The sequence below is a fragment of the Epinephelus moara genome, chromosome 24, assembly GCF_006386435.1.
Source record: "Epinephelus moara isolate mb chromosome 24, YSFRI_EMoa_1.0, whole genome shotgun sequence".
NCBI lineage: Eukaryota > Metazoa > Chordata > Actinopteri > Perciformes > Serranidae > Epinephelus > Epinephelus moara.
Genome location: NC_065529.1, coordinates 48250033 through 48275824, shown reverse-complemented (window position 1 = coordinate 48275824; position 25792 = coordinate 48250033). Strand labels below are relative to the sequence as shown.

Below are 25792 nucleotides of genomic sequence, written 5' to 3'. Positions count from 1 at the left end.
ACTCGGCCCTGCCACGGCAGCTGCCCGTGGGCAAACAAATCAGTCTCCAGCATGCCGCTGTCCAGCAACCTCGAATCTGTAGGGGAGGGGGGGCGGACACGACTCGCGGCAGTATTTTGAATTTGAGTGCAGTAACCATTTTGGCCACATTCTTACATACAGCGCCTTTAACTCAGGTTTTTAAACTTACTTATTTGTTTCTGTTATTTACTTTTCTTAAAATTTAACTTTAATTCTAATCTTGTGTGAAGGGAGACTGGCAATGAAGAATTTCATTGTAGGGTGCAAACTGCTGAGTTTTCTACTGTGCATATGACAATAAACTTGTTGAATCGCGAATACGCTTTTTAGATCTGAACTATATGTTCTTACCGGATGAAGGATTTCAGTCATTAGACGTCTGGATTTTAAGTGCTGAGCAAACGTTAGCGGCAGCTCAGCTCCAGCCCCTGCCATGTTGAACAGCTTGGGAGAAACATTGATTTGTAGCGTGAAACTGCTTTATTTAGCATTTCTTTTACCGGTTTAAATCACCGGTCTGTTTGGTCCGTTTGTTTTGGAGAGGAGGAGTATTCTGCAAATAATTCGGCTCCCAGTAAAAACCTCCTGAACATCTGGATCTTAAGTTATCAGAGAAAAAAGGTGAGCACACATTAGCAGGAGCTGGATCAGCAGCCCCTCCGTGACAAGCCAAACAATGTTGGAGAAACTCTGCTTTTTAAAGTGAAACTACTTTATTCAGTGTTTCTACTGGTTTAAATCACCAGTTGCGTTTGTTTTGGAGAGGAGGAGACCTCTGTGGATTATTCGTGTTGCGGTAAAATCCTCCTGAACAATGAAGGAATCCTAAACAGGAAACTCTTACCGCAGTGATAGCATGGCTCTGTCTTTTTGTATTGTTTTGATTGAAAGACCCTCTGCGCCAGAAAATTACATATTGTGCGTTTAAATGGCTGTAACAAGTGAATTTCAGCAGTGCACCGCTTCAGTCTGTTTCCCATGTGGGCCGTAGTGCATCAGTGGATACAATGGTACAAAAACATCTGATTCAAAAACCACAGAATTTCTAACAACCTTTATTTAACCATGGTGGAATCACAATTTTGCTCGACGTGACATAAAGCCACCAATGGATACTGAAGCGTCTCTACATTTTTGATGCAAATGGATAGTATTATTTGCTCACATAATATGCTGACCTTGAGGTTCGCCTTCTCGCCATGAATATTTATGGTTGCAAGTATTTATGCAGACACTGGAGACTTATTATAATATCTAGCACTTCAGCTCTGCCTCCCACCTACATGTCTTTGAGTTGACATCCTGGTGTAAAAATCAGAGGAGGATGGCACGAAACTGAACTTCCTTCAGCCTGCGTCTATCCTCCCATCAGTGTTACAGATGTAGCCATGGTGGAAATCCCTCGTCTTACATCTACAGTGCTGCTGCGGGGCTTTCCTCGTGGAGATGATGTAACAGGGAGGCAGCAGTAGAGCAAGTGTTTTAGCATGTGTAAGGCATGAGTGGAAGTGTGCAGCTGAAGCACTTTGGACGAGTTTAGGGGAATGACGGTTGGGATACTGTTGTTCAGCAGTTTCAGGAGGAGGACAGTGGAAATTGTGATGTCACACTCTACCCAGAACATGGTTTGACTTTTCAGCATCTCACCCTTCTTTGGTGTCTTTTTGGGTCGGACAGGGAAAGCAGAAGCTAAAAGAGTCATCCTTTAAATTATGGATAATCTAAAGCAGATTTATCTCAGATATACAAGCAGCATCTCAGAGACTTTGGATGTTACCATGCAATGATCCTTTTGGTCTTTTTAAAGGCACAGTTCACCCCAAAATCAAACCTACATATTCTTCCTCTTAACTTTAGTGCTGCTTATCAACCTAGGTTGGTTTGGTGTGAGTTGCTGAGTGTTGGAGACATTGGGTGTAGAGATGTGTGCCTTCTCTTGAGTAAAATGGAACTATAATCACGGGGCAGAGGCAGGTATAAGACAAATACTGAGGCTTTACTGAAGTTTTCAGGCAGGGCAAAGTACAGACCATTCCAGGAGTTAAAACCAATAATCAAGATCATCAGGCAGAGTTACAGAGGCATCAGACAAAGGTTCAAACCAGGTAAGCAGGCACGGGTCAAAATACAAACAACAGGTAGATACGAAGTAGGCAGAAGCACAAACTACGATCTGGGAACAACAAAGGCAAACTGAGTGGTATATGTACTGAGAGGTAAAGGAGCAGACGAGCAACAGGTGTGTGGCAGACTGGGCAGGCAGGTCACTTATAGGCTGACAGTCAATACAGGGGGAGTGCCAATGGGTGTGGATGGTGTGCTGGGGGGAAAAGCTGGCAGGTGCTGACTGGAGAATGAGCAGAGGGGTGTGTGCAGGAGGAGCAGCAGGAGGGTGGGGTTAAGAGGAGCAGGAAGCTCCAGCGGAGTCCATGACACAATAGTCAAGGATCATTCCTTGGCAGGATGAATCTTTCCAAGGAAGGATCCTCCAGAGGCCAGGCAAGAGTCTTTCCTAGCATTCAGTGAACACACATTGGAACACTTGGCGCTCCATCTCTGCTGTGAATGATGAATTTAAAAACTTCAATGTTTTATCTAAATCACGTTATTTGAAAAGCAGTGGACGCATTGGAAAGTGTAAATTATGATGTTTTTTTTCACACTTGTATGATAAAAACTCCTGGACATATTAATCCATACAATGACATATATTGTTCTGAATCCTGCCGAACTCCGCTGGCGCAAGTTTCATTGAAGAGCCACCCCCTTCACTTCCTGCAGATCGTTAGCAAAGCATTGTGGGGATTTTATACCCACTGAGGATACACACATGCATCCTTGGAATTTCTCTGAAAGAAGGACTCACATCTTTGACATCTGAACAGTCCTTTGGCGGGGGTCAGTGACGTAGCATCCTTGAAAGTCAGCCGCTTGAAGATCCTTCCTTAACTTTGAGAAACACCCAATGTCTCTTTCTCGAAACCTTGCTTGACCTGTTACTTGAGATAATCCACAGACTTTGTTGTGAGCAGTTTCGTGTAGGAGCTATTTTCTTTCTGCCAGACTACACCTGCCAACTGTATCACGACGCAGAAGGAAGAGTACATCTACTGCAAACTCACTAAACACCACTGAGCTAGCAACCTCTTGCCCGTAAGTAGATGTACACTTCCTTGTCCGCAGTGATAAAGTTGGCAGGTGTAGTTCGGCAGAAAGAAAACAGTTCCTGCATGAAACTGCTCACAACAAGGTCTGTGGATTATCTTGAGTGACCTGCTCACTTTTCTGGAAGGAGACATTGATGTTGAGTGTTTCAAATGTATTTTCTGGTGCTTTTCGGACAACATGCCGAGTCCTATCTAGTTCCATCATAACTGAGAGAAGGCAGACATCTTTAAGGCCGATATCTTTCACACCCGGCAACTCACACCAAGACAGTCTAGACTGATAAATAGCACTGCAGGTAAGAGGAAGAAAATGTTTTGATTTTGAGGTGAACTGTCCCTTTAAGCTTTAATATCTACGCAAACATTGTAGTGCCAGTGCTGTTCCTGCATAAAGGACGACCAGAAAAAGATCAAGACATTAATAAACAAACTACAGTATGAAGTTGCAACACTGATAGTGTGAGTGAGCATCTTCATATTTCGTACTGTAGTATCTGTTTATGTTAAGAGTAATGCTCAGCCGAAGAGTGATGCAATATGATTAATGCTGATGTGTCTCCTAACAGAATGACACAGTTGACAGTCTCAGTGTTTTGCCACAGTTGGGTCATTACTGTCTAAAGTCTTCAGCAGCAACATTTACTATTCTAAGCGCCGGGCTTTTTCTGGGAAAATATCTCTGGTATACAGGAAGTGATGAGTGTCATGTTTCAGTCTTTTCTTTTTTAGTAATGGATAAAGAACAGCAGCATACTGACTGAGCAGAGGCAGTAATATCTATTCTTAACTCCCCTGAGGGCTTTAGTATACATCTGCTGGGGGCCTCTGCTTTACTGGATTCATGTAAAACACTTTGAGCACAGTCACATGGCAGCAGCACTGATGTAGAGCACGACACATCTCACACTGGCTGCACCGCGAGTAGAGTAGATGTTGAATCACCAGCCAGAAGCGGCACAAATCTCATTCAGTAAACTGATATGTTTTGTGATTGTGTGGTGAAATGTAGCAGCACGTCATCTATCCAGATGTAGGGGATATTTTTTAATCACTGGCCACAAGAGCTGCCAAACCTCTAAATTTGGTGGCCAAAGTACATTTTAATGGCCAAAATGTAAAAACTGTAACCTACAATTTAAAGGCAGTTTAATGCAACGTAACGCAGCTGTGACACTTCAATAAATGAAGACACATTAACAGAGAATATGTCATTGTAAATGTATGGTACAGTCTCTTGCAGTTGTTCCCAACTGGTGGGTCGTTGTCCAAAAGTGGGTTGTGGGTCCAATCTGAAAGGACCGCACTTGTCAAGTTTGGAAGTATGGTATGGTAGGGCTGCAACGATTAGTCGACTAATCGATGACTAATCGACTATTAAAATAATCGGTGACTATTTTAGTAGTCGACTAATCGGTTTGAGTCTTTTTTCATAGAAAAATACTTCTTACTTCTTACGTTCAGATAGGAGAGCTTTACACACTCTCCCATAATGGTGAACTAAAACCCTTTGGCATTAGTACGAAACAAGACATTAGATGACATAGTTTTTGGGTTTGGGAGAGACAGACCGACATTTTTCAACATTTTAACACATTTTTCGATACAATGATTAGTCGACTAATCGAAGAAATAATTGACAGATTAGTCGACAATGAAAATAATGGTTAGTTGCAGCCCTAAAGTACGGTAGATTTCCGACACAGAGCTTTTATGTTGAAGTGCCGTTTCCTGCTGGAGAGTGAGTGAATACCGGACAGCTACCTGACAGAGACAGCAAACTAGCTGGACGACACAGCCGAATGCAAGAGTTAAAAGCCAGAGTTAAAACTTGGTTTGATATTAATCCAAACACCAGATCATGATACCAAATTTTACCAGGTGTCTCACTTGATTCAGCAGCTGCTCCTGAGCAGAACACAATGACACTCTCCCAATCCCAAATGGTTTGGAGCTAAGACCAATTCCATTTCTTCCCCTTAGCCCTTGTCTTGGCCCTTCCCCTTGGTTTTGCCCTTAGCCCTTGTCTTGGCCCTTCCCCTTGGTTTTGCACGTTCATGTGAGGGGAAGTGGTGTCCCCGTGAACGCGCAAAACCAAGGGGAAGGGCCAAGACAAGGGCTAAGGGGAAGAAATGGAATCGGTCCTAGGTCTGTAAGGGCTTAGGGCTTGAGTCAACGAGTCTGTAAGGGATCCATTTGGGATTGGGGGACTGTGTCCAAACAGAAAACTAGCATCTGATTGTCACGTAGCATCGCATAACATCGGAGCTCTCTGTTTATACTGAATTCATTAAATATACACTTTTTTCATCTGCTACAAATCCATATACAACAAATACTGTTTGAGGTTTTTCTAGAATGTTGAACTAAAAAGGACAAATTAATCAGGATGTTTGTTGAACTGTAACATTTAGCTGGCAAAGGGGTATGGTGATGTATTAAATTTATTTAGCCTTTATTTTGAAAGAATCTCATTGAGAAGGCGGCCTCTTTCAAGCGCCATCTGTATTCTTAACTCAACAATGTGACTGATGAGTTTTAAAGAGACGGACAATTAACAGATTTAATGTTATGAGTGTTTATGTTTGTTTTACTGACTGTTCATCTGCTTTTTATTATGTTGTCTTTTGTGTTTGGTGAGCCAAAGACAAATTTCCACCCTGGTAGACAATAAACATCTATTGTATTGTATTCTATTCTATTTTAATTCTCTTAATGTCGAACCCTGTAATAGTATTAATACTCTGAGTCTCTTTGTGGTTCAGCTGTTTGGGAAGAGCTGAAACGTCCTGGGGTTGATGGAAGAATATTCTGCATACTAAGTTTTTAGTCACAGCGTGATTCACACATCAAACAGCACGTGCCCAGAATGATGGGCACAAGTGTACTTCTTCACCGTGTTTCACTGTTTGGTGTCCACGATTCATTAAATCCTCAATTTTTTCCTTTTTCCTCTCTTTTTATCCTTCTTTCCCAGTTTCGATCCTTTCTCTATATCTTTCATCTTTCCTTTGTTTTTCCTTTGGTTTTATATCAGTCTCTCCACAGTGTCCCATCTCACCCCCTCTCTGTCTGCCGCCATCTCAGAATATGACAGAAAAGGAATTTCTACAGAGTTCTTGAATCTCATGATAAATTCAACTTAAATAGATGGCATTACAACAGCAACATGTTATATACCAGGAGTTCTCAAATTTATTACTCAGAGATCTGTGTCTGATTTTATTCAGAGTCAGAGATGCGGAACAATTGGTGATAACGAAATAACATTTAATCAACTCACTTGTATCTTAAGTAATGTATGTTTAAGTTGAAAACAGTCAAGATGGTGAAAATACATTCGAGCCCAGTGAGAGAAATGGCATTGAATGGCATGAATCAAGGCACAGTCAGTCAGAATAAGTGAATGTCACATCCTTCATGATTGGGCCAGCATAAACTGAGGCATATTCTCAAAACTAGATTTACACTATAACATTTGACCCTTCGCTAAGTCCCACCCTGGGACATTTTTCCGTTGAAAGAAACACCTATGGTCACTGGTGAAAAGACGCTTAGAATTGTTTCAGTAGTGAAAGTTTTTTCACCGACTATTTGAAGAGGTTGATGGAACTCTTAAATATAAACCAAATTTCACCAGGATTTGCAGTTTTGAGATTTTTCATCCTCCAGAGTGTGCAAACAAAACCCTACTGTGATTGTCAGGATTGTCTGTTGTTTCACATCATCATTTTTCCTTTTTTACTCTGTGTGGTAACATCCCTAGAGGAAATATCGAAGGCTATAATCGGGCTGATATCGTGTAGTGTGAACCAGGCATAAGCGACCAATGAAATATTGCCAACTAATGACCTTTCTGGTCGACTAACATTTGGTCGACTGTCGGGGGCAGCCCAAATAATCATCTGTTGGTTTTGAGCTTTTCATATTACGCCTACTCATTGGATCCATTGTTTTTATGAAAATATCAAATATAAATGCTCATTTGAATGATGATAGCTGTGAATTCTCAAATGGAAACTAGCATTTAAGTAACGGACATAACTAACATACAAAAAATAGTAGCCAACTAAAGTCCTGGTGATACAAACATTGATCGTGTGAGGAACTGCTGATATAATGACTCACACAGAAAATAAAGTATAATATACATTTCCACAGCATTGATATCCATTAGGACAACATCAGTCATGTGATACCACTCTGTTGCTCTCATTGTCTCTCTGTAACAGAAATGCTGTTTTCATTGGCTCATTTTATTTGCTTCCACTTTGTCATTTATTTCGATCAGTGTTAAACCACTCTCAACGAAACTCAACACTTTGTGCAGATGTTTCACATTAAAAGTCACCAGGAAAGGGAGGGGTTATTCCCCTTTAGCTGCTGGGAAGCTTTTAATGTGAAACATCTGTGCAGGAAGTGTCCATGGACAGTAGCTTGACATTTATTGGGGAAAAAGATGGTTAAGTAGATCGAGCTTCAGATACTCAGTGAACGAGATCAGTGTAATAATGATCACCGTAATTTGTGACTCATTTTTCTTTTTCAGATGTTCACTGGTGTCCTGAAGCACACGCCACCTCCGGCCTCCGCTGCAGCCTCCTCCTCCTCCTCCGCCTCGGACCAAAAGAGCAACGCACAAACCACAGTCCCTACAATCCCACGGGGACACCTGGTCGTGGGCCCCAAGGACCAGCTCCGCCTCCTCACCCCCGTGGGCAGCACGGCGACGTCCAATCACTGCGCGGCGGCAGTGGCCCACGCCGCTAAGCACTCCGGAGGAGCCCCTCGACCTCCTTCCTCCCTGAGCGAGGAGGATGATGGAGGGGGAGGAGGAGGAGGAGGAGGCAGGGTGAAGAAGAAACGGAAGAAAAAGGACAAGAGAGAATGGGAGAAAGGAGGAGGGGAGGTGGAGGAAAGCAGCAAACCAAAGAAACGAAAAGAGGAGAAAGTAGCGACGGTGGTCACACTGAGGAAGAGCAAGGAGCCTAAGGAAGGGAAGGAGCGAAAGGAGCGTAGGACCAAGGGGAAGGAGGGCAGGAAAGAGCTGATGAATGTGGCAGGGGGGAGAACGTCAGGGGCCACAGTGGCCCCCGGACCAGCTCAGGTACCTGTTAAGGTGCCTGGCAAAAGAGGAAGGAAACCGAAGGTCAAAGTCCTACCTCCTGTACCCACGAATCAAGGTACGCTCTGACTGTGGTTGCAGTGTGTTCAATGTGGAGTTTGTGTGAAGTGAAAGGCGGTTGTGTGGGAGGATGTTTAGATGTTCATTTAAAGGAGCTCTATATGATATTAAGAGCAATGAAATGGCAGCAAACCACTATTCACTATGTAAAGATAAAGCAGCGTAATGACGTCCTGATCAGAGAATTAAGTCATGCTCCCTCTGTGTGTGTGTGTGTGTGTGTGAGTGTGTGAGTGTGTGTTGTCAAATGAGCTTGTTGTAGTAGCCGGTCCGGCGGTGTGTGCGTGTGAGTGACTGGATGTTTCTTAAAGTCAAGGAGGGTTACTTAAATGACTGAATTTCAAGGAAGCTACGTCATCAAATCTCGCCTAATGACTATTCCGAGGTCAAGGATCCTTCAAATGCTACTGGGCACAGAGTCCTTCATTCAGAGAATTTTCAAGGATGCATGTGTGTATCCTCAGCAGGTACAAAGTATCCACAATTCTTTGGAGCTCGGTGGGATTTAGATAAATATGTCTTTTATTCGGATTGACATCTCCAGGAGTCTTTATTCATACAAACATCAAAAAATACTGACCGAAACCTCATAATTTACACTTTCCAATGTGTCCACTGCCAAATAATGAGATTTTTAAAATATCGTGATTAAGACAAAACATAAAAGTTTTTAAATTAATCATTTACAGCAGTGATAGAGTGATAAGTGCCACAAAAGTTTGATTTAGTCTACCTGTCTTTTTAAGTATATTCCAGAAATGTATTCTCCCTAAATGTCACGTGATTTTGAAAATAGTATTTACATTTGTTAAAATTGTACAACAACATTAAAGGGTGCCAAAATTATCACAGCTTCCTGAAGGACTCATCCCACCAAGGAAGGATCCTTGACTTTGAGAAACACTAACTGTGTGTGTCCCACTGGCTGGCTAATCACTGGCACTGCACTGCTCTCATACGGTGGTTACCACAGATATGAGAGTCTGAGTGGGCGGAAGTTTGCTGCATAGATCAGCCTCTCATTGGGCGGAACGAGCCACCCGCTGAAGTCCCGCCCTACCACCTCCGGTTGTGTAGCAGTTTTCAACCATTTTCAACACGTCCTTTACTAACTTTTGTGGTGTTTGATCTTGCGGGGATGTAGCCATTTTTCTGCCATGGTTCGCGTCCTGTAGGCGACATTTTTGTGGGCGTGTTACACGAAAACCTGTTTCCCCCCGGCAATATTTTTGCAAGTGCACCGTTGCTGTGGCACCGCCCAGAACGATTGTGATTGGTTGAAAGAAATACAAGCAGCCGGGGCGTTATTTTCCGACAATCTTAAAGTGAGAGTCGGCCCAGCCAGACCTTTCTTTTCTTGAGGAAGGTCTGGTGAGCGAGACTACAGATATGAGGACAGCGTTGTTCCGGAAGCGGAGACCCCTGTATGCCTGTCATGAAAGTTACATTATTGACTAATCATACAATATATGGACATGACCTCGCTTATCGTGTTGACCTTGATATTGCCTGTTGTGTTTACATGTGTGTTTGTTTACATGAGATAGTCACCAACATTTAAGCCATCGTGATGCCAAAAGAAACAGCAGGGTTTTCCCAACCATTTTAAGACATGGGTGCAGTGATTCTCCTGGAGTCTGAAATTAACACCAGCCAAGCACCAAATGCAGGTAGACTTTTCTCGTTTGGCGAGTAAATCTCAGAGGGCTATCCGCCACACTAGCGGGTTAATGTTTGTACCTAAATAGGTCTTAAATGAAAAACTGTGCTGAGACTCTGTATTACGTTTTGGTGTCGTTTACGGGCGTGCTGCTTTTTTGTTTTCCCCGTCAGTGTGTCTAAACGCTGCTGAAATGGACTGTCTCAAGTGCTCCTAGTTTTGGAGCACTGTTCATTGAACAGGACATCAGTGGGTCCAATAAACTATCATTTGCCGCTTGCCTGCTGCTAGCTACTGTTAGGCCAGTGTGTAGGTGAGAGATGTAAGTTATACCTGTCCTTATCAAACAAAAACACAGAGGCTCTGTATTCTTAATCAAGGTAGCAAACTCTAAATGATATCCTGGATATTAAAGGAGTTCTCACACCATGTATCCATCCTCTTTGTTTATATTCAGCTTCAACAGTACCAAATTAATATGAAAGTATTTTCAAATACTGACAGATTTTTTTGGTACTGTGAAGGTAACAGTGTTTTTATTGATGCCTTGAATGCCTCTTCACCAGGTTGGACCTTTACTACATTTCAATCTTTGGTATGTTCGATTCAGACTGACTTGTGTGTGTGTATGTGTGTGTGTGTGTATGTGTCGCTTCCTGTCTTCAAAGAAAAAGAAGAGTCGTATCACAACAAGCATTGAAGCTGGGACATTTCAGCACTAATTGGAAGCCACAGATGATAACTGTTCTATTCTTAAATGTCCTCAAATCATGATCAGACATGTCAGTATAAATTAATCTTATTATAATTTGATTGTTGTATTTAATTAAGGCTGAGTTAGAGTGCTTCTGTGTGTGTGTGTGTGTGTGTGTGTGTGTGTGTGTGTGTGTGTGTGTGTGTGTGTGTGTGTGGGCGGGCGGATGCATTAGCATTCTTTTAAAGCTGAAAAATAGATTTCTTGTGAGAATCAAAAATTGCATCAATGCATGTTTGACGACGCCACTCCTCATGATGAAGCAAGATGATGCCAAATGTCCTTAAAACATGTAAAATTATGGAATATATGAATTATATGAATTATGTATGTATTAAAACATGTAAAATTATGGAATATATGAATTATATGAATTATGTATGTATTATTACATAACTAAAAGCTTTAATGAAGTGCTGATAATTATGCAAAGGTTAAAAGGACATGGTCAGGGTTTCCTTTTATACAAGAGAGAATGATCAGGTTTGCATAGTAACCAACATTTTTCCATATTTCCATATATGTTTTAAGAAATTCTCATCAGATGCCTCTTAATAGAGCCACTTCTTCTTGTGTACCTAAATGCAATTCTTTAATATGTCCCAGTTAGGCCAATGGACACCTCAGAAATCCATGCCAACAACAACGAGTGGATGTCTTTTCCAACATGCTGCAGTTCACTCTGCAACGAGAAATATAGAAGTAAAAGTTCCCTACAAGTGTTACTTCAAATTTTACCTGGACTTTTACCGTTTTCTCCCCGATGTCAATTTGCCAACACCTTATACTAAGATCTTTCTCACTGCTCACCCCTGTGTTTGCCTGTGTGAGGCTCCAAATTGTTTTAATGTAAAATGAATAGGTGTGAAATGAATTATGAAATTTGTTGTGATGGTTTCTGACTCATACAGAAGCTAAAGGAGCAGCAGTGATGTCACAAGGGGTGTGCCATATCATCTTGCTCACGAAAGTGCCGGTATCATTTTTAATATCATATGAAAAATTTATATTGTGATACTTGTGACATATTGACGTCATACTGTTACCCACGGCAACAACAAGCATGGCTGAAAGCGAAATTATTACTGACTCCACGGTGGTTCCAGAAAGAGGAGCAGCTTCAGTAGTGTGGAATAAACTGTGGCGTCCTGAATGTTTTATAAACAGCCCCGGACTTCTCAGACTCTTTCAGTGAGTTACCGCTCAGAGGGAACTCATTCAGCAGCTCCTCTGGCAGCAGCACAGCCTCTCTCCCTCTCCTCTCTCTGATTTTGTCATTAACCTTTGGTAATGTAAACCTTCATGTAAAAACTCCATATATGTGATTGTGTGACAGCTGTGGTATCATAACAGCCTGTCACAGGTTACAGCGTGATGATTAGAGGAGAAATGGCAGAGCATAAAGGTCCAGGTGGAAAAAACAACTCAATCATTTAGGATTTTACTAAAAGAAGGAAATCACCTGTTGATTTATATATATAGATCCCAGGGGACATTTTTTGTATTTGGGAGCTGTTTAAATGTGTAATTTGTGGTCGATTTTATTTAGTTGAACTATTAATACTGTAACTGAATCTCACTCTGAGTTACTGTTGTTGTTCACAAACTAAAGAAAGGAGAGATCATTTTTGTTTATTTTTTATTGAATATTTGAAGCAAACTGTGAAAATATATCACTTATTTTGTTGCAATTCTATTTTCTTGAATTAATTATAACATATATTTTTATTTCTTTTCTTTTTAGTCGATTTTTCAAATAAAACACATACATACAAACAAAGTCAACCAACATAAACAACACCTTCACATAAAGACAGAAAAGTATAGAAAAGAATATCCATAGGGGAAAAAAAAAACACCCCAACAAACGGTGCAGTTTATTACAACTAAGAATGAATTGGCTAATAAGTTTTACAAAAGAGATTGTACAGCAATGTAATATTGACATCGACAGTTGGAGCAATCAGTTTTTGCCCTCCAGGGAACAGCAAGTCAGAGTTTCTGGAGGAAAAAGTGTAATTGTTTCTCAAGTTGCCAGAACTTTATGATTTATTATTGAGATCATACGTCAGTTTCTCCAGAGAAAGCACAGCTAATATCTGCGATAACCACATGTCAACTGTCGGGGCCTGTGGAGCAAACCGTTGCAGCGAGACTTACTTTTTAGCCAAGTTTAAAAGGATTGTAAATAGAGATTTGATCCTTAACAAAGAAATTGTCTGAAATATGGTGCAACAAGTTGAACGAGGGAGTCAGTGAGAACGGTTTGCCCGTGACCTCCTGAATTACAGACTGACACAACCAGAACACATGAAAAAATATACCTTTGTGTGTTTTACATTTAAAACAAAGGTTTGAGCTGTTAGGAAACATTTTCTGGGGGCGCATAAAATAAATCCTATGAAATTTTTTTAAATTGTGTTCATGTATAGAAATACAAGTACATTTTGGAAAGTTCCCTTTGCAGATTTTGGTCCGATCGGCAGAGCTAAATGTTTGTCATAGCGTCAAGAATATTGTTATCGCAAAAATTAAAAAAAATAAATAAAGAAAGCCAAAGCGCTCTGGAAAAAGATATTGGGCGCTGCGCTTTTTCTCTCTCCTTTCGGAACAATTAAAAAAAGATGCCAGCACTGAGAACAAAACACTTTGTGGACACAGGACTTAATCGGCTCTCAGGCTGCTGGATTCCAGAATGAATTTTAAAGACTTCAGTGATCCCTTTTTCTCTAGCGCCACCAGCAGGCAAACTTTTCTTTTATCCAGTGAAGTATATCAGTATCCACTAGATGGATTGCTATGAATGCTGGTACAGACATTCATAGTGTCCAGAGGGTAAAATGTAGTGACTGTGGTGATCCCTTGACTTGTCCTCCGGCGCCATCATGAGATTTGGTGTGAAAGGTCTCAACAATTACTGGATGGATTGCCATGAAATTTGATTTGTGACATTCATGTCCCCCTCTGGATGAACTGTAATCACATTGGATACCCCTTAACTTCATCCAGCACTATCACCAGGTCAACATTTCAATTTGTCCTGTTATTTGGTTCGTAACATACCTATTAGCCTCAGCAAGCCGAGCATTAGGAGTCACCTGTGCAGCAATAAAGCTGTGAATCGACCCCAGGTGTCTGCAGTGAGGTTTGTTTCCCTGCACCCTGGAGAGGCTTGTGGCCAGCATCAGTCAGTTTAATGGAAAACTGATGGGAGAAATCATGTCCAGATCGAGAGTGGCTAATGTTATATTAAAAGTGTCACCAAGTCCTGAAGAGGCTCATGCTTCAACTCACTCATGTCCTCTCATGTTTCCTCCAACAGCACCTCCTCCTTCGGCAGGTGTCCACACTAAGGGGCAGTCCCACAGTGCCCAGAGCCACGGCAAGAACCACAGACAGGCCAACAGCAAGACCCCAGCCCCCTCAGCGCCAAAACAGAGGGGCCGCAAACCCAGGTAAGACGTCCTGCCTGGCTAACAGTTCACGGGAAGAGAGAGAGAGGGAGATTTATAAAAGAGGAGTGAGCAGAATGGGAAAGATTTCGAAGAAAGAAAGTGAAGGAGGCTGTGCGAGAAAAGCCCTGGAAGTGGACACTGATGGAGTGAGGCAAGCGAGAAAGAGCAAGGCGGCTGTAAACCTGTCATCCCCAACAAATTATGCAGTTCTTCTCTGGGCAACTCTGTTACAAATATTTCACTTAAAGGCTATATTCTGGCTTTTTTGGCTGTACTGGAGAGTCAGAGAAGATGGGAGGAGAAGAAAAAGATGGGTGCACACAAAATGAGGCACTTGAATGAAGCTTGGATTTTGTAATTTTGGAAATGTGCAAGAATGTATTGGCTTCACAGTTTTTGGAAATTGGATGTGAGGTATTGCATGTGATGGATGAACAAACGAATAGATGAGGGCGACTCTAAAGCCTGGAAACAGAGAGGAACAAAACTGAAAAAAGGCTCTTTTGCATCCTGTTTAGTTATTAATACTCCTCATATACAAGTCCCCTGCACATCATGACTCCATTACTGAGAGACAAGCTAATATACACATATACTCTCAAATGTGAGGGCTTGATGCTTTTTGTTATCACATATGATGAGAAACTGAACATCTTTGAAGGTCCAGTGTGTAGGATTTAGCGAGAGAAAGAGATTTGTTCTGAAGTCTGTTTTCCTAAAAACAAGAATAGTTGTGTTTTTGTTACCTCAGAATGAGCCGTTTATATCAACACAGTGAGCCGGTCCTTGTCTGTGGAGATCACTGTGTTGCATTGCCAGAACAGTTAAAGCAAACACTGACTCTAGAGAGGGCCATTTGCATTTTCACGTCGGCCACTATAGTTTGCAGCCCCTCTGCAAAAAACGCTGATTTCTGTATGTTCTGGAGAGGAGGAGACGTCTGCTGATAATTCAGCTCCCGGTAAAATGTCTGGGTCTTAAGTTATTGAAGAAAAAAAAGTGAGCACACGTAGCAAGTGCCGGGCTCGCGGCCCATTCAGTATGCCAAACAGCATCGGAGAAACACAGATTTGTAACATGAAAGTGCTTCATTCAGTATGTTTACCGGTTGCAATCATCAGGTCTGTTTTTCATGTGAAAGTAAGGAGCTGTATACATGCCACATTTTTTGTGCCCTCAAATCAATTGTTTTCAACGTAGACGTGTGACAGTCATACTCAAACGCCAGAGTGATGCCAGAGCAGCGAGCACAGGTTCCTGAGCACTTATTTTTCAGGGCGCAACGGCTTTGCAAAGTTTTGGAAAGCAGCAGCACTCACTGCATGTCATGTGACAAGGAACAACCAATCACAGCCGGCAGATATCTTTCCCTTCTTCCATAAGTATCAGTCTGTGGTTAATATGGAGGAGATGTCAATCACTTTAGTGCAGGTCTACTCTGAGCTTTACATCTGTCCCACTGACAATATTTTTGGCATAATACACTCTTATAAAAAAAAACTTGAAAATAATCAGCTCTGCAGTCAGGATTTCTGGTCAGTAGGCTATGATACGGTGCTGGGTATGGTCGCTTAGCAACCACAGATGCAAGTTGGCACAGAGTAGCACCCAGCGCCCGACCTGGCACTTTCCTGGCAGCTAAAGATGCGGCAACTGTTCGGCCCTTAAGAGAGACCTCTGCAGATAATTCAGCTCACGATGAATACCTCCTGTACAATGAACACTGAGGGAATTCAAACCGGGAGACGTTTCCGCTGGTTGTAACCTGCAGTCCTCACCACTGGCTGCCATTCAGTCCCCCAAATCTTACACACTGCTCCTCTACATTTGGTACACTTGGTCAAGTAAAATAAGCTCTATTAATACATCGCCTCGGGCTGTAAGAAATTATAATGGACATTTTTCTCAATTTTATGACCAAACAATTCATCGAAAAATCAATCTGCAGATAAACTGATCATGAAAATGGTTATTAGATGCACTCCAAAACATCTGGAGGTTTGTTTTATCTGAACATGATGTGTAAAATTAACTCAACCTTCTAGTTTTGACAAAGCAGTCACAGCACTTCTGCCCATGTGCTTCTAACCCTCTTGAGATCCATAATTTCAACACAAACAGACACACTGCTCATTCGCTTTCAGGAGAGCTTTTCAACAATAGATACATCAGAGAGAAACACAGAACAGATATGTAGTTCCTCTCATGCCCCTGTCTGTCATCCTCTTTACCTTTTAATGTTTTGTTTCTTCTTCCCCAAATTGTTCCTTTTTCTTTCTTTTTCCCTCAGCCCACCTCAGAGCAGCTGAGTGCTCTTTTTCAGATTGTGAAGGAAGAACAAAGATAGAGAGGCACAGTAAAGTGTCTGCAGTAACACTGACTTCAACTGGGTTATTGTTTTACTTGTTGCACTCGGCCTCCGTCCTCGAGAGCAACTGTTGGAATTATTTTCTGTCGAGCCTTTTGTAAAAGTAAAACAACAAAATATCTTTTTGTACCTAAAAGTAAATGTATATAAATTCAATATTCTTAAACATACACACATCATAAAGTAACTCTGGTGCATCAGACTTAACTATATTTTTGGTTACTTTGTCAAGACAGAGCAAAGTTGAGACGGTGAGGATTAGGGTTTCAGTTTTCTGGGAATATTCAAGATGGAAACTTTCCATGGGAATTTATTGGAATTATGAGAAATAACAGAATAAATCAGAAATACAATATTAGGATTATCTGCTCAGGCTGTATTTACTGTATTATAATCAGACATAATCCATTGATCTGCCACATAAATCCATTAATTTGTCAAATACATACAGTGTGAAATGTGCCATGTGGTGAGTTAGCTAGCCAGCATGTTCACTAACAAGGAAAGACACTTTGAAAGTTTGAGCCGACAGTGTGGACTGTGAGCAAATGTAGGGTTTTAAGTGAAAAACTAATTTCTTAAACAAAAGTTTTACTCTAAAGAATGACTGGAAATGGAAATTATGTTGTTAAATTATCAAGTTATAAACTCTGTGTTTTGCTTGAGCCTACTATCTGCTTGTTAACTGAAATATCAAAAATATTAAATATATTCACTCCAGTAATCAAAACTGTCCTGAAGACATGTCGTCCCTTGGCTCAGACAGTGCAGGGGTGTTGACGGTAGTGTGGGCTGCACATGTGATGGGAGAATTCACTGTGCGTGAGGAGGGTTGTATTTAATGGGATACTGGCAGATGATTTGTACATGTGATGGAAGAGTGTGCTGCTGATTGCAGTGAATTGTAAATTCAGTTAAATGGGCCTCAAGCGAGGGAGTTCAAGTATCTCTGGGTTTTGTTCGTGAGTGAGGGTCAAATGGAGCGTGAGATGGATCAGCGGTTTGGTGCAGCATCTGCGCCATGCAGTTGTAGTGAAGAGGGAGCTGAGTTTGAAGGCGAAGCTTTCGATTTACTGGTCTGTCTACGTCCCAACCCTCACCTATGGTCATGAGCTCTGGGTAGTGACCTAAAGAATGAGGTTGCAGATAGAAGTGGCCAAAATAAGTTTCTGTCGTGGAGTCACTGGGCTCAGCCTAAGGTAAGGAGCTCCAACATCTGGGAGCTCGGAGTAGAGCTGCTGCTCCTTTGCGTCAAAAGGGGTCAGTTGAAGTGGTTAGGGCATTTGATCAGGATGCCTCCTGTTAGAGGTGTTCCAGGCAGGTCCTAATGGAGGCCTCAGGGTAGACCCAGAACATGCTGGAGGGATTACATATCTCATCTGAAAATGCCTTGGGACCCCAGGAGGAGCTGGGTGCTTTGCTTAGCCTGATGCCCCCACAACCCGGTCCTGGATAATCGGATGAAAATGGATGGATGGGCATACTTTTGACCAAAACATGCCACAAAACAAATACTTTTTATGTGCATTCATTAATTTTCCGTAACCACTTATCCTGTTGGGGGTCGCGGGGGGTCTAGAGCCCATCCCAGCTGACACTGGGCGAGAGGCGGGGTAAAGGTCACCCGACTATCACAGGGCTGACACATAGAGACAGACAACCATTCACACTCACATTCACACCTACAGACAGTTTAGAGTCACCAATTAACCTGCATGTCTTTGGACTGTGGGAGGAAGCTGGAGCACCTGGAGGAAACCCACGCTGACACAGGGAGAACATGCAAACTCCACAAAGAGGGGCTCCCCCACCCTCTTGCTATGAGGCGACAGTGCTAACCACTGCTCCATCGTGCATGTGCGTTCACCTCAAAATAAGATTACTATTAAAAGGTAGGATTTTTATTTTGACATTGTGTTAAAATTTAAAAATTCCCTAGCCTTTCTTCCCCTGGAAATTTTCCAATCCTTTGCAACCCCACTTATGATATTATTGTGTGGAATAAAGAAAGGAGACTGATGTGAAAGAAAGCAGGAAGTCATTATTCTCTGACTGATGCAGAGAGAAGTTTGATGATTGAAACAGTGTGAAGAGGAGAAAGTGAAAGAGGTTAGAAATAAAGTGTGAATACATGGAGGAAGAGAGAACAGATGATGTGAAGTTAAGAAAGGCAACAGCCGACTGATGAGTGACAGAGAGAGAAAAAGTTGCAGATGAGTGTAAGAGGGAGAGAAGAAGCACAGAGGAGAATATAAAGGGATGAATGTAATGGAGAGGAGAGATGACAATCACTGCGGGGAAAGGAAGAGAAGAGAGAGAAAGATGAGCTGAGTGAGGATATGAAAAGATGCAAAGCAACCGAGGTAATGATGTGAAAGAAAGGAGTACAGAGATAAGATGGAAGGAGAGGAGGAGGAAGATGGAGAGAAGGGAGCCGTTGATGTCAGGAGAAGGAGGTGGTCTTGAGAACTTCACTGACTCGGGGTCATTTCCAGGTCGAGCTCTGGTATCGGGTCGTGTTTCGTTCAGATAACTCCAAACACAAGAAGATTAAAAAAGTCCTCATGTGGTGCCGTTTTAAATCCATCTTAATCTGTTGCTTTGTCTTTTCTCACTGCTCACTCATTATCTGGGACAGGAGTTTTATCTTTTCTGCTATAGTTGCCAGTTCAGTCCTGGATTCACCAGTGAGTCGCTCTCTGCAGCTCACACACCGGCTTCATCTTTTAAAGGGAGAGTATGAGTCGTAAGGAATTGATGGTTGCACCCGAAAGTCAATGGTAGAGGGAACTAATTAATCAGCTGGGGTTAGTTAGTGATTTCCTGGTGTTAATTACCCAAACCTGCCCGTTATTGAATTTAGGTAGTTTTCAAACTGTCTGATAAATATCAAGTTAAGACGTAGCCACGTGCTGCTGTACTGCAGGGCCTGGCAGGTTTCATTAACAGGAAAAAAACCTCAATAAATGTGTAATTTATGTTCTCAGATTAATTATTTTTGCTCAAATTAACAATATTTGCACACAAGTTAACAGAAAATATTGTGTAATAATAATAATCTTTATTTGTATAACACCTTTCATACAAGAAACGCAGCACAAAGAGGTTTACAATAAAGACATCATAAGTGCTGAGTGATCATAAAACAGACCAACATGGCACTTAAGTAAAAAAGGGCATTTAAAAACAGTTTTAAACAAGAATTAATTTTCATTTTAAAGTAGTGGAGATTTTAGATCCTATAAATCAAAATCTCAAAGTATTTCTCCTTGTGTACACAGTTTATTTTGGCATCCACTCGGCCACTGTTGGCAACAATCAGAGCCTTTAATTTCTAACAGACACAAGCTCACCAACGGATATTGATTAACCAAAATACCGTAAAACTTCAATTAAAAGTCCAGTCCTAATTAAACACCCAGTCCATTTTACTTGCCCGGTGTAGCCTAGGTTGCCAGGGAGTCCATTTTTATAGAAGTTCTTTGGATGCATAAAACTGGGTTGTTGGCTACCTCAAATTCTGTGTCCATTCCTCAATTACCCTCTAAGTTACTCATATTCCTTTCGTCCGTAAGGGTCGTCCTCAGATCAAAAGAATCAAAAGGGTTTTTCAGAAAAATTAATCCAAGTTGTGAGGATTGTTTTAAAAAGAGTGTTGTGTCGGTATGCCTCGAGTGCTGTAACTCACTCTCTGTCTGATGCGCTGTCTGTCGGAGCTAGATCAAATGAATGATTCATAATTGATATATTATATGAGCCCCTATTTGTATACAAGTAGTATTAATACTGGTTTAAATAAACAGATTGATTGTATATCCCCATCTTTGCAGTACAGTAGTTTTGTGTGAAAGGAATTAAAGGCCCCTCCCATATAGACGCCTGTTCCAAATATAGGCCTGTTGATTTTAGAAAATAATAGCCTGGGCTACTAATTGAAGTTTTTTCATCTTTCAGCTTACCCCAGAGTGTCTTCCCAAGAGTAAACCTTACTGCTGGTATTATCCAGTTTAAAACTAAGTTGCATGAAACACAAACAGCTGATTCAGACTGGGGTTTCCATGGCCTGACAGCTTTCAAATTACTGCAGTAATTTTGCACAAAGTAACTCAGAAGTACCAGTGACTAATGTATGGGCACGAATGATTGAATAGGTATAACTGCAGTAAGCCCTGAAGAAAATGCTATGTTAGCGCTGAGCTAGCCATAAAGTGTTCGCTTAAAAGAGAGGCGGTTATGGTTAGGGTAATGGGAAGGGTTACATCTTGTGACTGAATGTAAATCATGTCTTCATTTACTATGAATTATAAAGTGGATTATTGTTAAGTTTGGCCTCATATTTGTTCCGTTTGGTAAACCGTTTGTTTAACTGTTGCGTGGTGGGTTTGTCTTGTACTAAAGGTGGGCGCGGTCAATGGGGGCATGTCGTGTACTCTAGAAATGGAATGTGTCTGCAGCTATACATGTCTCCAGATTATCATCAATATATTTTCTTCTGTTTGTCAGGGTGAGATGACCTTATAAGCTTGTTTAGGGTTTTTTTTTATTATTTTTTTTAATCACAACTGGCACAATACCTTTTTTCAGTTTAGGCTATTATCTCCACTACGCGTAAGCCTCTGGTTTCTCTTGCTTCCTCCCACAGTCCAAAGACATGCAGGTTAGGTGAAATTTGAATTGTATGGTTGTCTCGCCCTGTGTAGACCTGGTATTAACAGTGTTTTGGGTGATCTGATCACAAGTGAACAGCACTATACTTGCACAGCTCAGCCATTGCCCCAGCGAATTCCCCTTGGGAATCTCCACTGCATTATTTCTGGTAGTGGAGGACTGTTGAGGCGGAATGTCAGGGCTTTGCAGACAGGTCACTCTGCAGTCTTCACGAAGCTGGGGATAGTGGGGCAGGCGAAGAAGAGGGCCATTAAGAACGTCATCAATGCCGCAGAGAGAGCCGCTAGGTGGGAGGGAGGCTTGTGGTCAGCTGCTGCTGGGATGCAAGCCGGGGACTGATTACCCCCAACTGGGTCGCCTGGGTGAGGGTGTCTGATGTAAAGGCTGGAAAGGACGACATCATCAGTGCAAGATGTGACAATGCCCCTGTGCTCTAAACTTAACCCATTTTATGTCGAGCTGGACGAAGTGTTTTGTGACCATCTATTGCTTCGCCCTGTCGAAGATGTGTTGAATTCTGCTGACAGCTCGGCAGCCACCTTGGCGGAGTTCTGTACTCTACTGAGTGCACTTTTTAAGTTTATTATATATTGTGTGTGTTGTAACTTTATGCAGAATAAGTATGTGCTAGCAAATTTCAGAGTTAATTGTGCCGTTCTGTTTTGCAAGTTAAATTATACAACAGTTAGTTCTGGCCCTGCAATCTGATTGGTCGAGAGACAGTAAAACCGTGATGATACTGGAGTACAACATCACGGTTATTTCACTGTGTATGTATCACTCCGCCTCACAGCTGATTGCAATCAACAATCAAATCAAAACTGACGGTTAGTGTCAGTTAGGTCAGCAGTTGCGTTGTAGGCTAATTAATTCATCCACTGTCAAACAGCCAAAAATATGGATTTATTTCCTAAAGTAAGTTTTGAATTGAACTATGAATGGTCATCAGAGGAAGATGAGGGAGAGGAGAAGCTGAATCCATCTGAGCACACATCCAGGTTTGTCAGTGTTTCATCAGCGGAGCTCAATGACTTGGAGAAAAGCAACATACTGTCAGATCAGAAGGCAGAGTCGGCTGTGCCTGTGAAGCGACAGTCCACCATGCAGTCACCAGAGACTTATTTCACCGGCTGCACAATTAATGGAAACGTGCAGATAAATGTGTATAAAGAGTAAGTGCCTGGCGCACCATGTCTGCGTTACATAGCAACGGTGACAGCGGAGTCCTGAGGGAACTATTTTTGTTGGCGGAAGACAAATAAAATGCTTAAATTATCTATTTTGTCCTCATTTTTCAACATTTCTTAATCAGCCTTGCTTATTAATCAGCCTGCGGCCTCGTGCCTACGACCGAATCACAGCCGTGACGATATCACAGTACAACATCACTCCCTCTCGTGTGATATTGCTTAAATGAATGGCTTTATAACATATGTAAACATTGATTTAAAAAAAAAGTGCAGTTCTTACAAAGGATCCAGTAAACACATGACGGACTTCAGAGTAGACTACGACTATGTAAAAATGCTAGAAGCGTCAGACAAATTATCTTTTTAAATAAAACATAAATGCTTAAAGTTTTCACCATCAATCTGTTAAAAAACTGGTCACTGTGTGTATGGATCCAAATTCATTGTGCCAAAATAAAGACATCTTTTAATAACTCAGGAATCCTACTGGTTGTACGTCTGATATAACTCTCTGTACATGTAACACTGTGTCACAGCAGTGATGTGAGTGGAGCTGCAGTTGCAGACACAGTGTCTCTCTGTGTGACAGCAGTCTCGTGGACAGGGTCAAATGTAGGTCGAAGGCATGTGCAGCAGTGGGTCATATGTGGGTCTGCTGTGTGAAAGACACTGTATGCATTGACAAAAGAGAAGCTCATACATGTGGTGTGGAGGATTGTGCATTTGTGTCACACTTTGAGAGTGTTTTCATTCAGCAGACGGATCTCGGCATTCCGTGTTTGGGGTGCACACACACACCAAAACAAAAGCATGCAGAATATGTCATGTTTTTTTAAGGAACCAATTTAAATACATTAAATTCTCAAGTTTTTTTGTGTGTGTCTCCATTAGTTTGCGACCCATATCAGTTCAGTTCAGTTCAGTTTTATTTATTTAGCCCAGTATGACAAATCACAATTTGCTTCAGGGAGCTTTACAACAAAAACAAAAATTCATATCCCGGTATTTTCAGGCTGAATGGCAATACACGATATATACGCTGGCATTTTTTACTAAGTAAGACTACGTGGTCAGTTGCAAGCTGATCCACAGGTGAAGTCCCCTGTTATTGTTGCTGCATGTGTCAAACACTGGCTCATTTACAGTATATGTACTTTTGGACTTTTTCTTATTTTCAATGTAACGTTTGAAGCATGTTTCAGAGAATGTGAGATTGTGAGATTTGCCTCAAAGTCATGGAAAAGCTTTGGAAGTTTATCAGTGAAAGTGTGTGTATGTACCCTGTCAAAAACTCTCATGTCTTTTCCTGCAACAGGTTAAAATGATTCATATTCCATACACATGCAATGCATCATCTTGCCTTCAGGGCTGTGAACATATATACTATTCATCTTCTTCTAACCGCTTCATCCTCTTGAGGGTCGTGGGGGGGCTGGAGCCTATCCCAGCTGACATTGGGCGAGAGGCAGGGTACACCCTGGACAGGTCGCCAGACTATCGCAGGGCTGACACTAGTTATTGTTAATTATCAAATGTGCATTGGGGTGACCATCCAACCCCTCCCATCATGTAGGACTGCTTGTAGCTTCATTAGCTGATAGGTCAGAGTAGTTAGTGGAGGTCAGAGATGTGTGTTTGGATATCAGCTGGCAAAATTGTGTTTGAAGTGGCTTCATTTCCTCCTCCACCTATTAATCAGTTCTCTACAACTGAATGGAGACATCCACTGACAAATCCCTGTTCCCGTCTAGAATCAGATCAAATCCCGGAATGATTTGATCAGGTGTTGCCCAAAGCGATGCTCGTTTCACTCTGAAATATGCCCCATAACATGAGCTAAAGATGCTCTGCCAGTGCCACTGTCTTGATAGTCTCGCCACCAGACAATCAGAGATCTCCACCTTCTGATAGTCTGGGGACACTCCTTTCTAAAGTGTGTTTAACACACCGGCGAAAACGGCCGGCAACAAAGCAACGCCTCTTGCATTTTTGAAAAGGACACGCCTTCTCGGAAATGTGCGCTCCCCCTTTTCTCGTCCGCAAGGAAACAAACACACAGAGAGCTTGAAAATGGATGCCGAGAGATTTAACTCCGTTTTATCAAACGTGTGCTCATCCGTGAAGAAAATATTTTTTCCAGCGGATGTCTTAGTTACAACATGATTGAGCTAACTGGAGTAGTTTCATGTCGTATCCGACAACGGGAGGCTTTTAACAGATGACGTCCTGATGTTAGCTTTGCTGCTAGTGTTAGCTGTCCCTGTCAGCTGCAGCCACTGATGCTTTCTAGACATCGTGATTTCCCAAAACTGAATAAATACCACACATAGCAACACAAAACTGCTTTGCTAGCTCAATCATGTTGTAACTAAGATATCCGCTGGAAAAGATATTTTTTTCACGGACCGTTTAATGAGTTATTACCTATTACAGACACTGCTAACGGCTAACAGGGCTAACAGCTAACGGTTAGCCCAGCTAAACGTGCACACAGAAATAGTAATGTTTGTTCAATCATTGTGTTTATAGACTTTACAAACATCGGATTAGTCCAAACGGTGATACAGTGATGTGAAAAATGTGATATATAGGCTATATATATAGCTAAAAGCTCTGCTGGTTTTCTACCCGGAAGTATTTGTAAACAACAAGGCGATTCCCTCTATAGTCCGGCCGGACGGATGAGTCATGGCCTTGTAAAAGATTATGTTTGTTTCTTTTAGTTGGCGAGAATGTATCGCCGCAAACGCAACAAACATCCACTAACTTTGACGGCGTTTTCTGCGAGCACGGCTGAGCCATTTTGTACCGCTACACGTGTTTCTAGTGGGACTATGTTTACAAGCACAAGAGTACAGCGAGCCACCGAAGGACCGCCCTGCGGATTTACTATTGGTTCTGCAATGTAGGGAGTTTTTTTAAACTCTGAAATTGTATCCGCCCAGCTAAACACAAAATCCGGGAGAAAGTCATCAGTCTTTAGTAAAGCAAAGCGCCTAAAGACTGACTTGTGAGTCTGCTGTCTTGAATAAAGCAATCTTTCAGTTGATTTTGCCACAAATATGCAAATGAGTCATGAGATCAGCACCTCTGTAGACCTGATGTAAGCCAGGAAACATCCTGCTTTTTCAATCAGCTCTCCGGCTCCGATTCTCTGACCAGTCCGCCGATTCAAACTGGCAGCCTTCTGCTTCAAACCGTGCTCCAATCTTGTGTCCAGCATCTCACCAGCTGGTTTGTCTCAGCGACTGGCCAGTGGTTGTTCTTTGTCTTCATTAGCAGGAAATATCTGTACCTAGAGAGATACGAACAAAGTGAAGATAAAAT

At 41.9% G+C, this 25792-nt stretch overlaps 1 protein-coding gene across 4 annotated transcripts in view; it reads left to right on the top strand.

The window, feature by feature from the left end:
- chd6 (chromodomain helicase DNA binding protein 6) overlaps positions 1 to 25792 on the top strand; it is a 168303-nt gene that overhangs the window by 65916 nt on the left and 76595 nt on the right. For all 4 annotated transcript variants that reach the window (XM_050037647.1, XM_050037645.1, XM_050037646.1 and 1 more), the window contains exons 3-4: positions 7735 to 8368; positions 14107 to 14239. In XM_050037647.1, coding sequence (XP_049893604.1) covers positions 7735 to 8368; positions 14107 to 14239 — 767 coding nt within the window. The remainder of the gene's footprint in view (positions 1 to 7734; positions 8369 to 14106; positions 14240 to 25792) is intronic.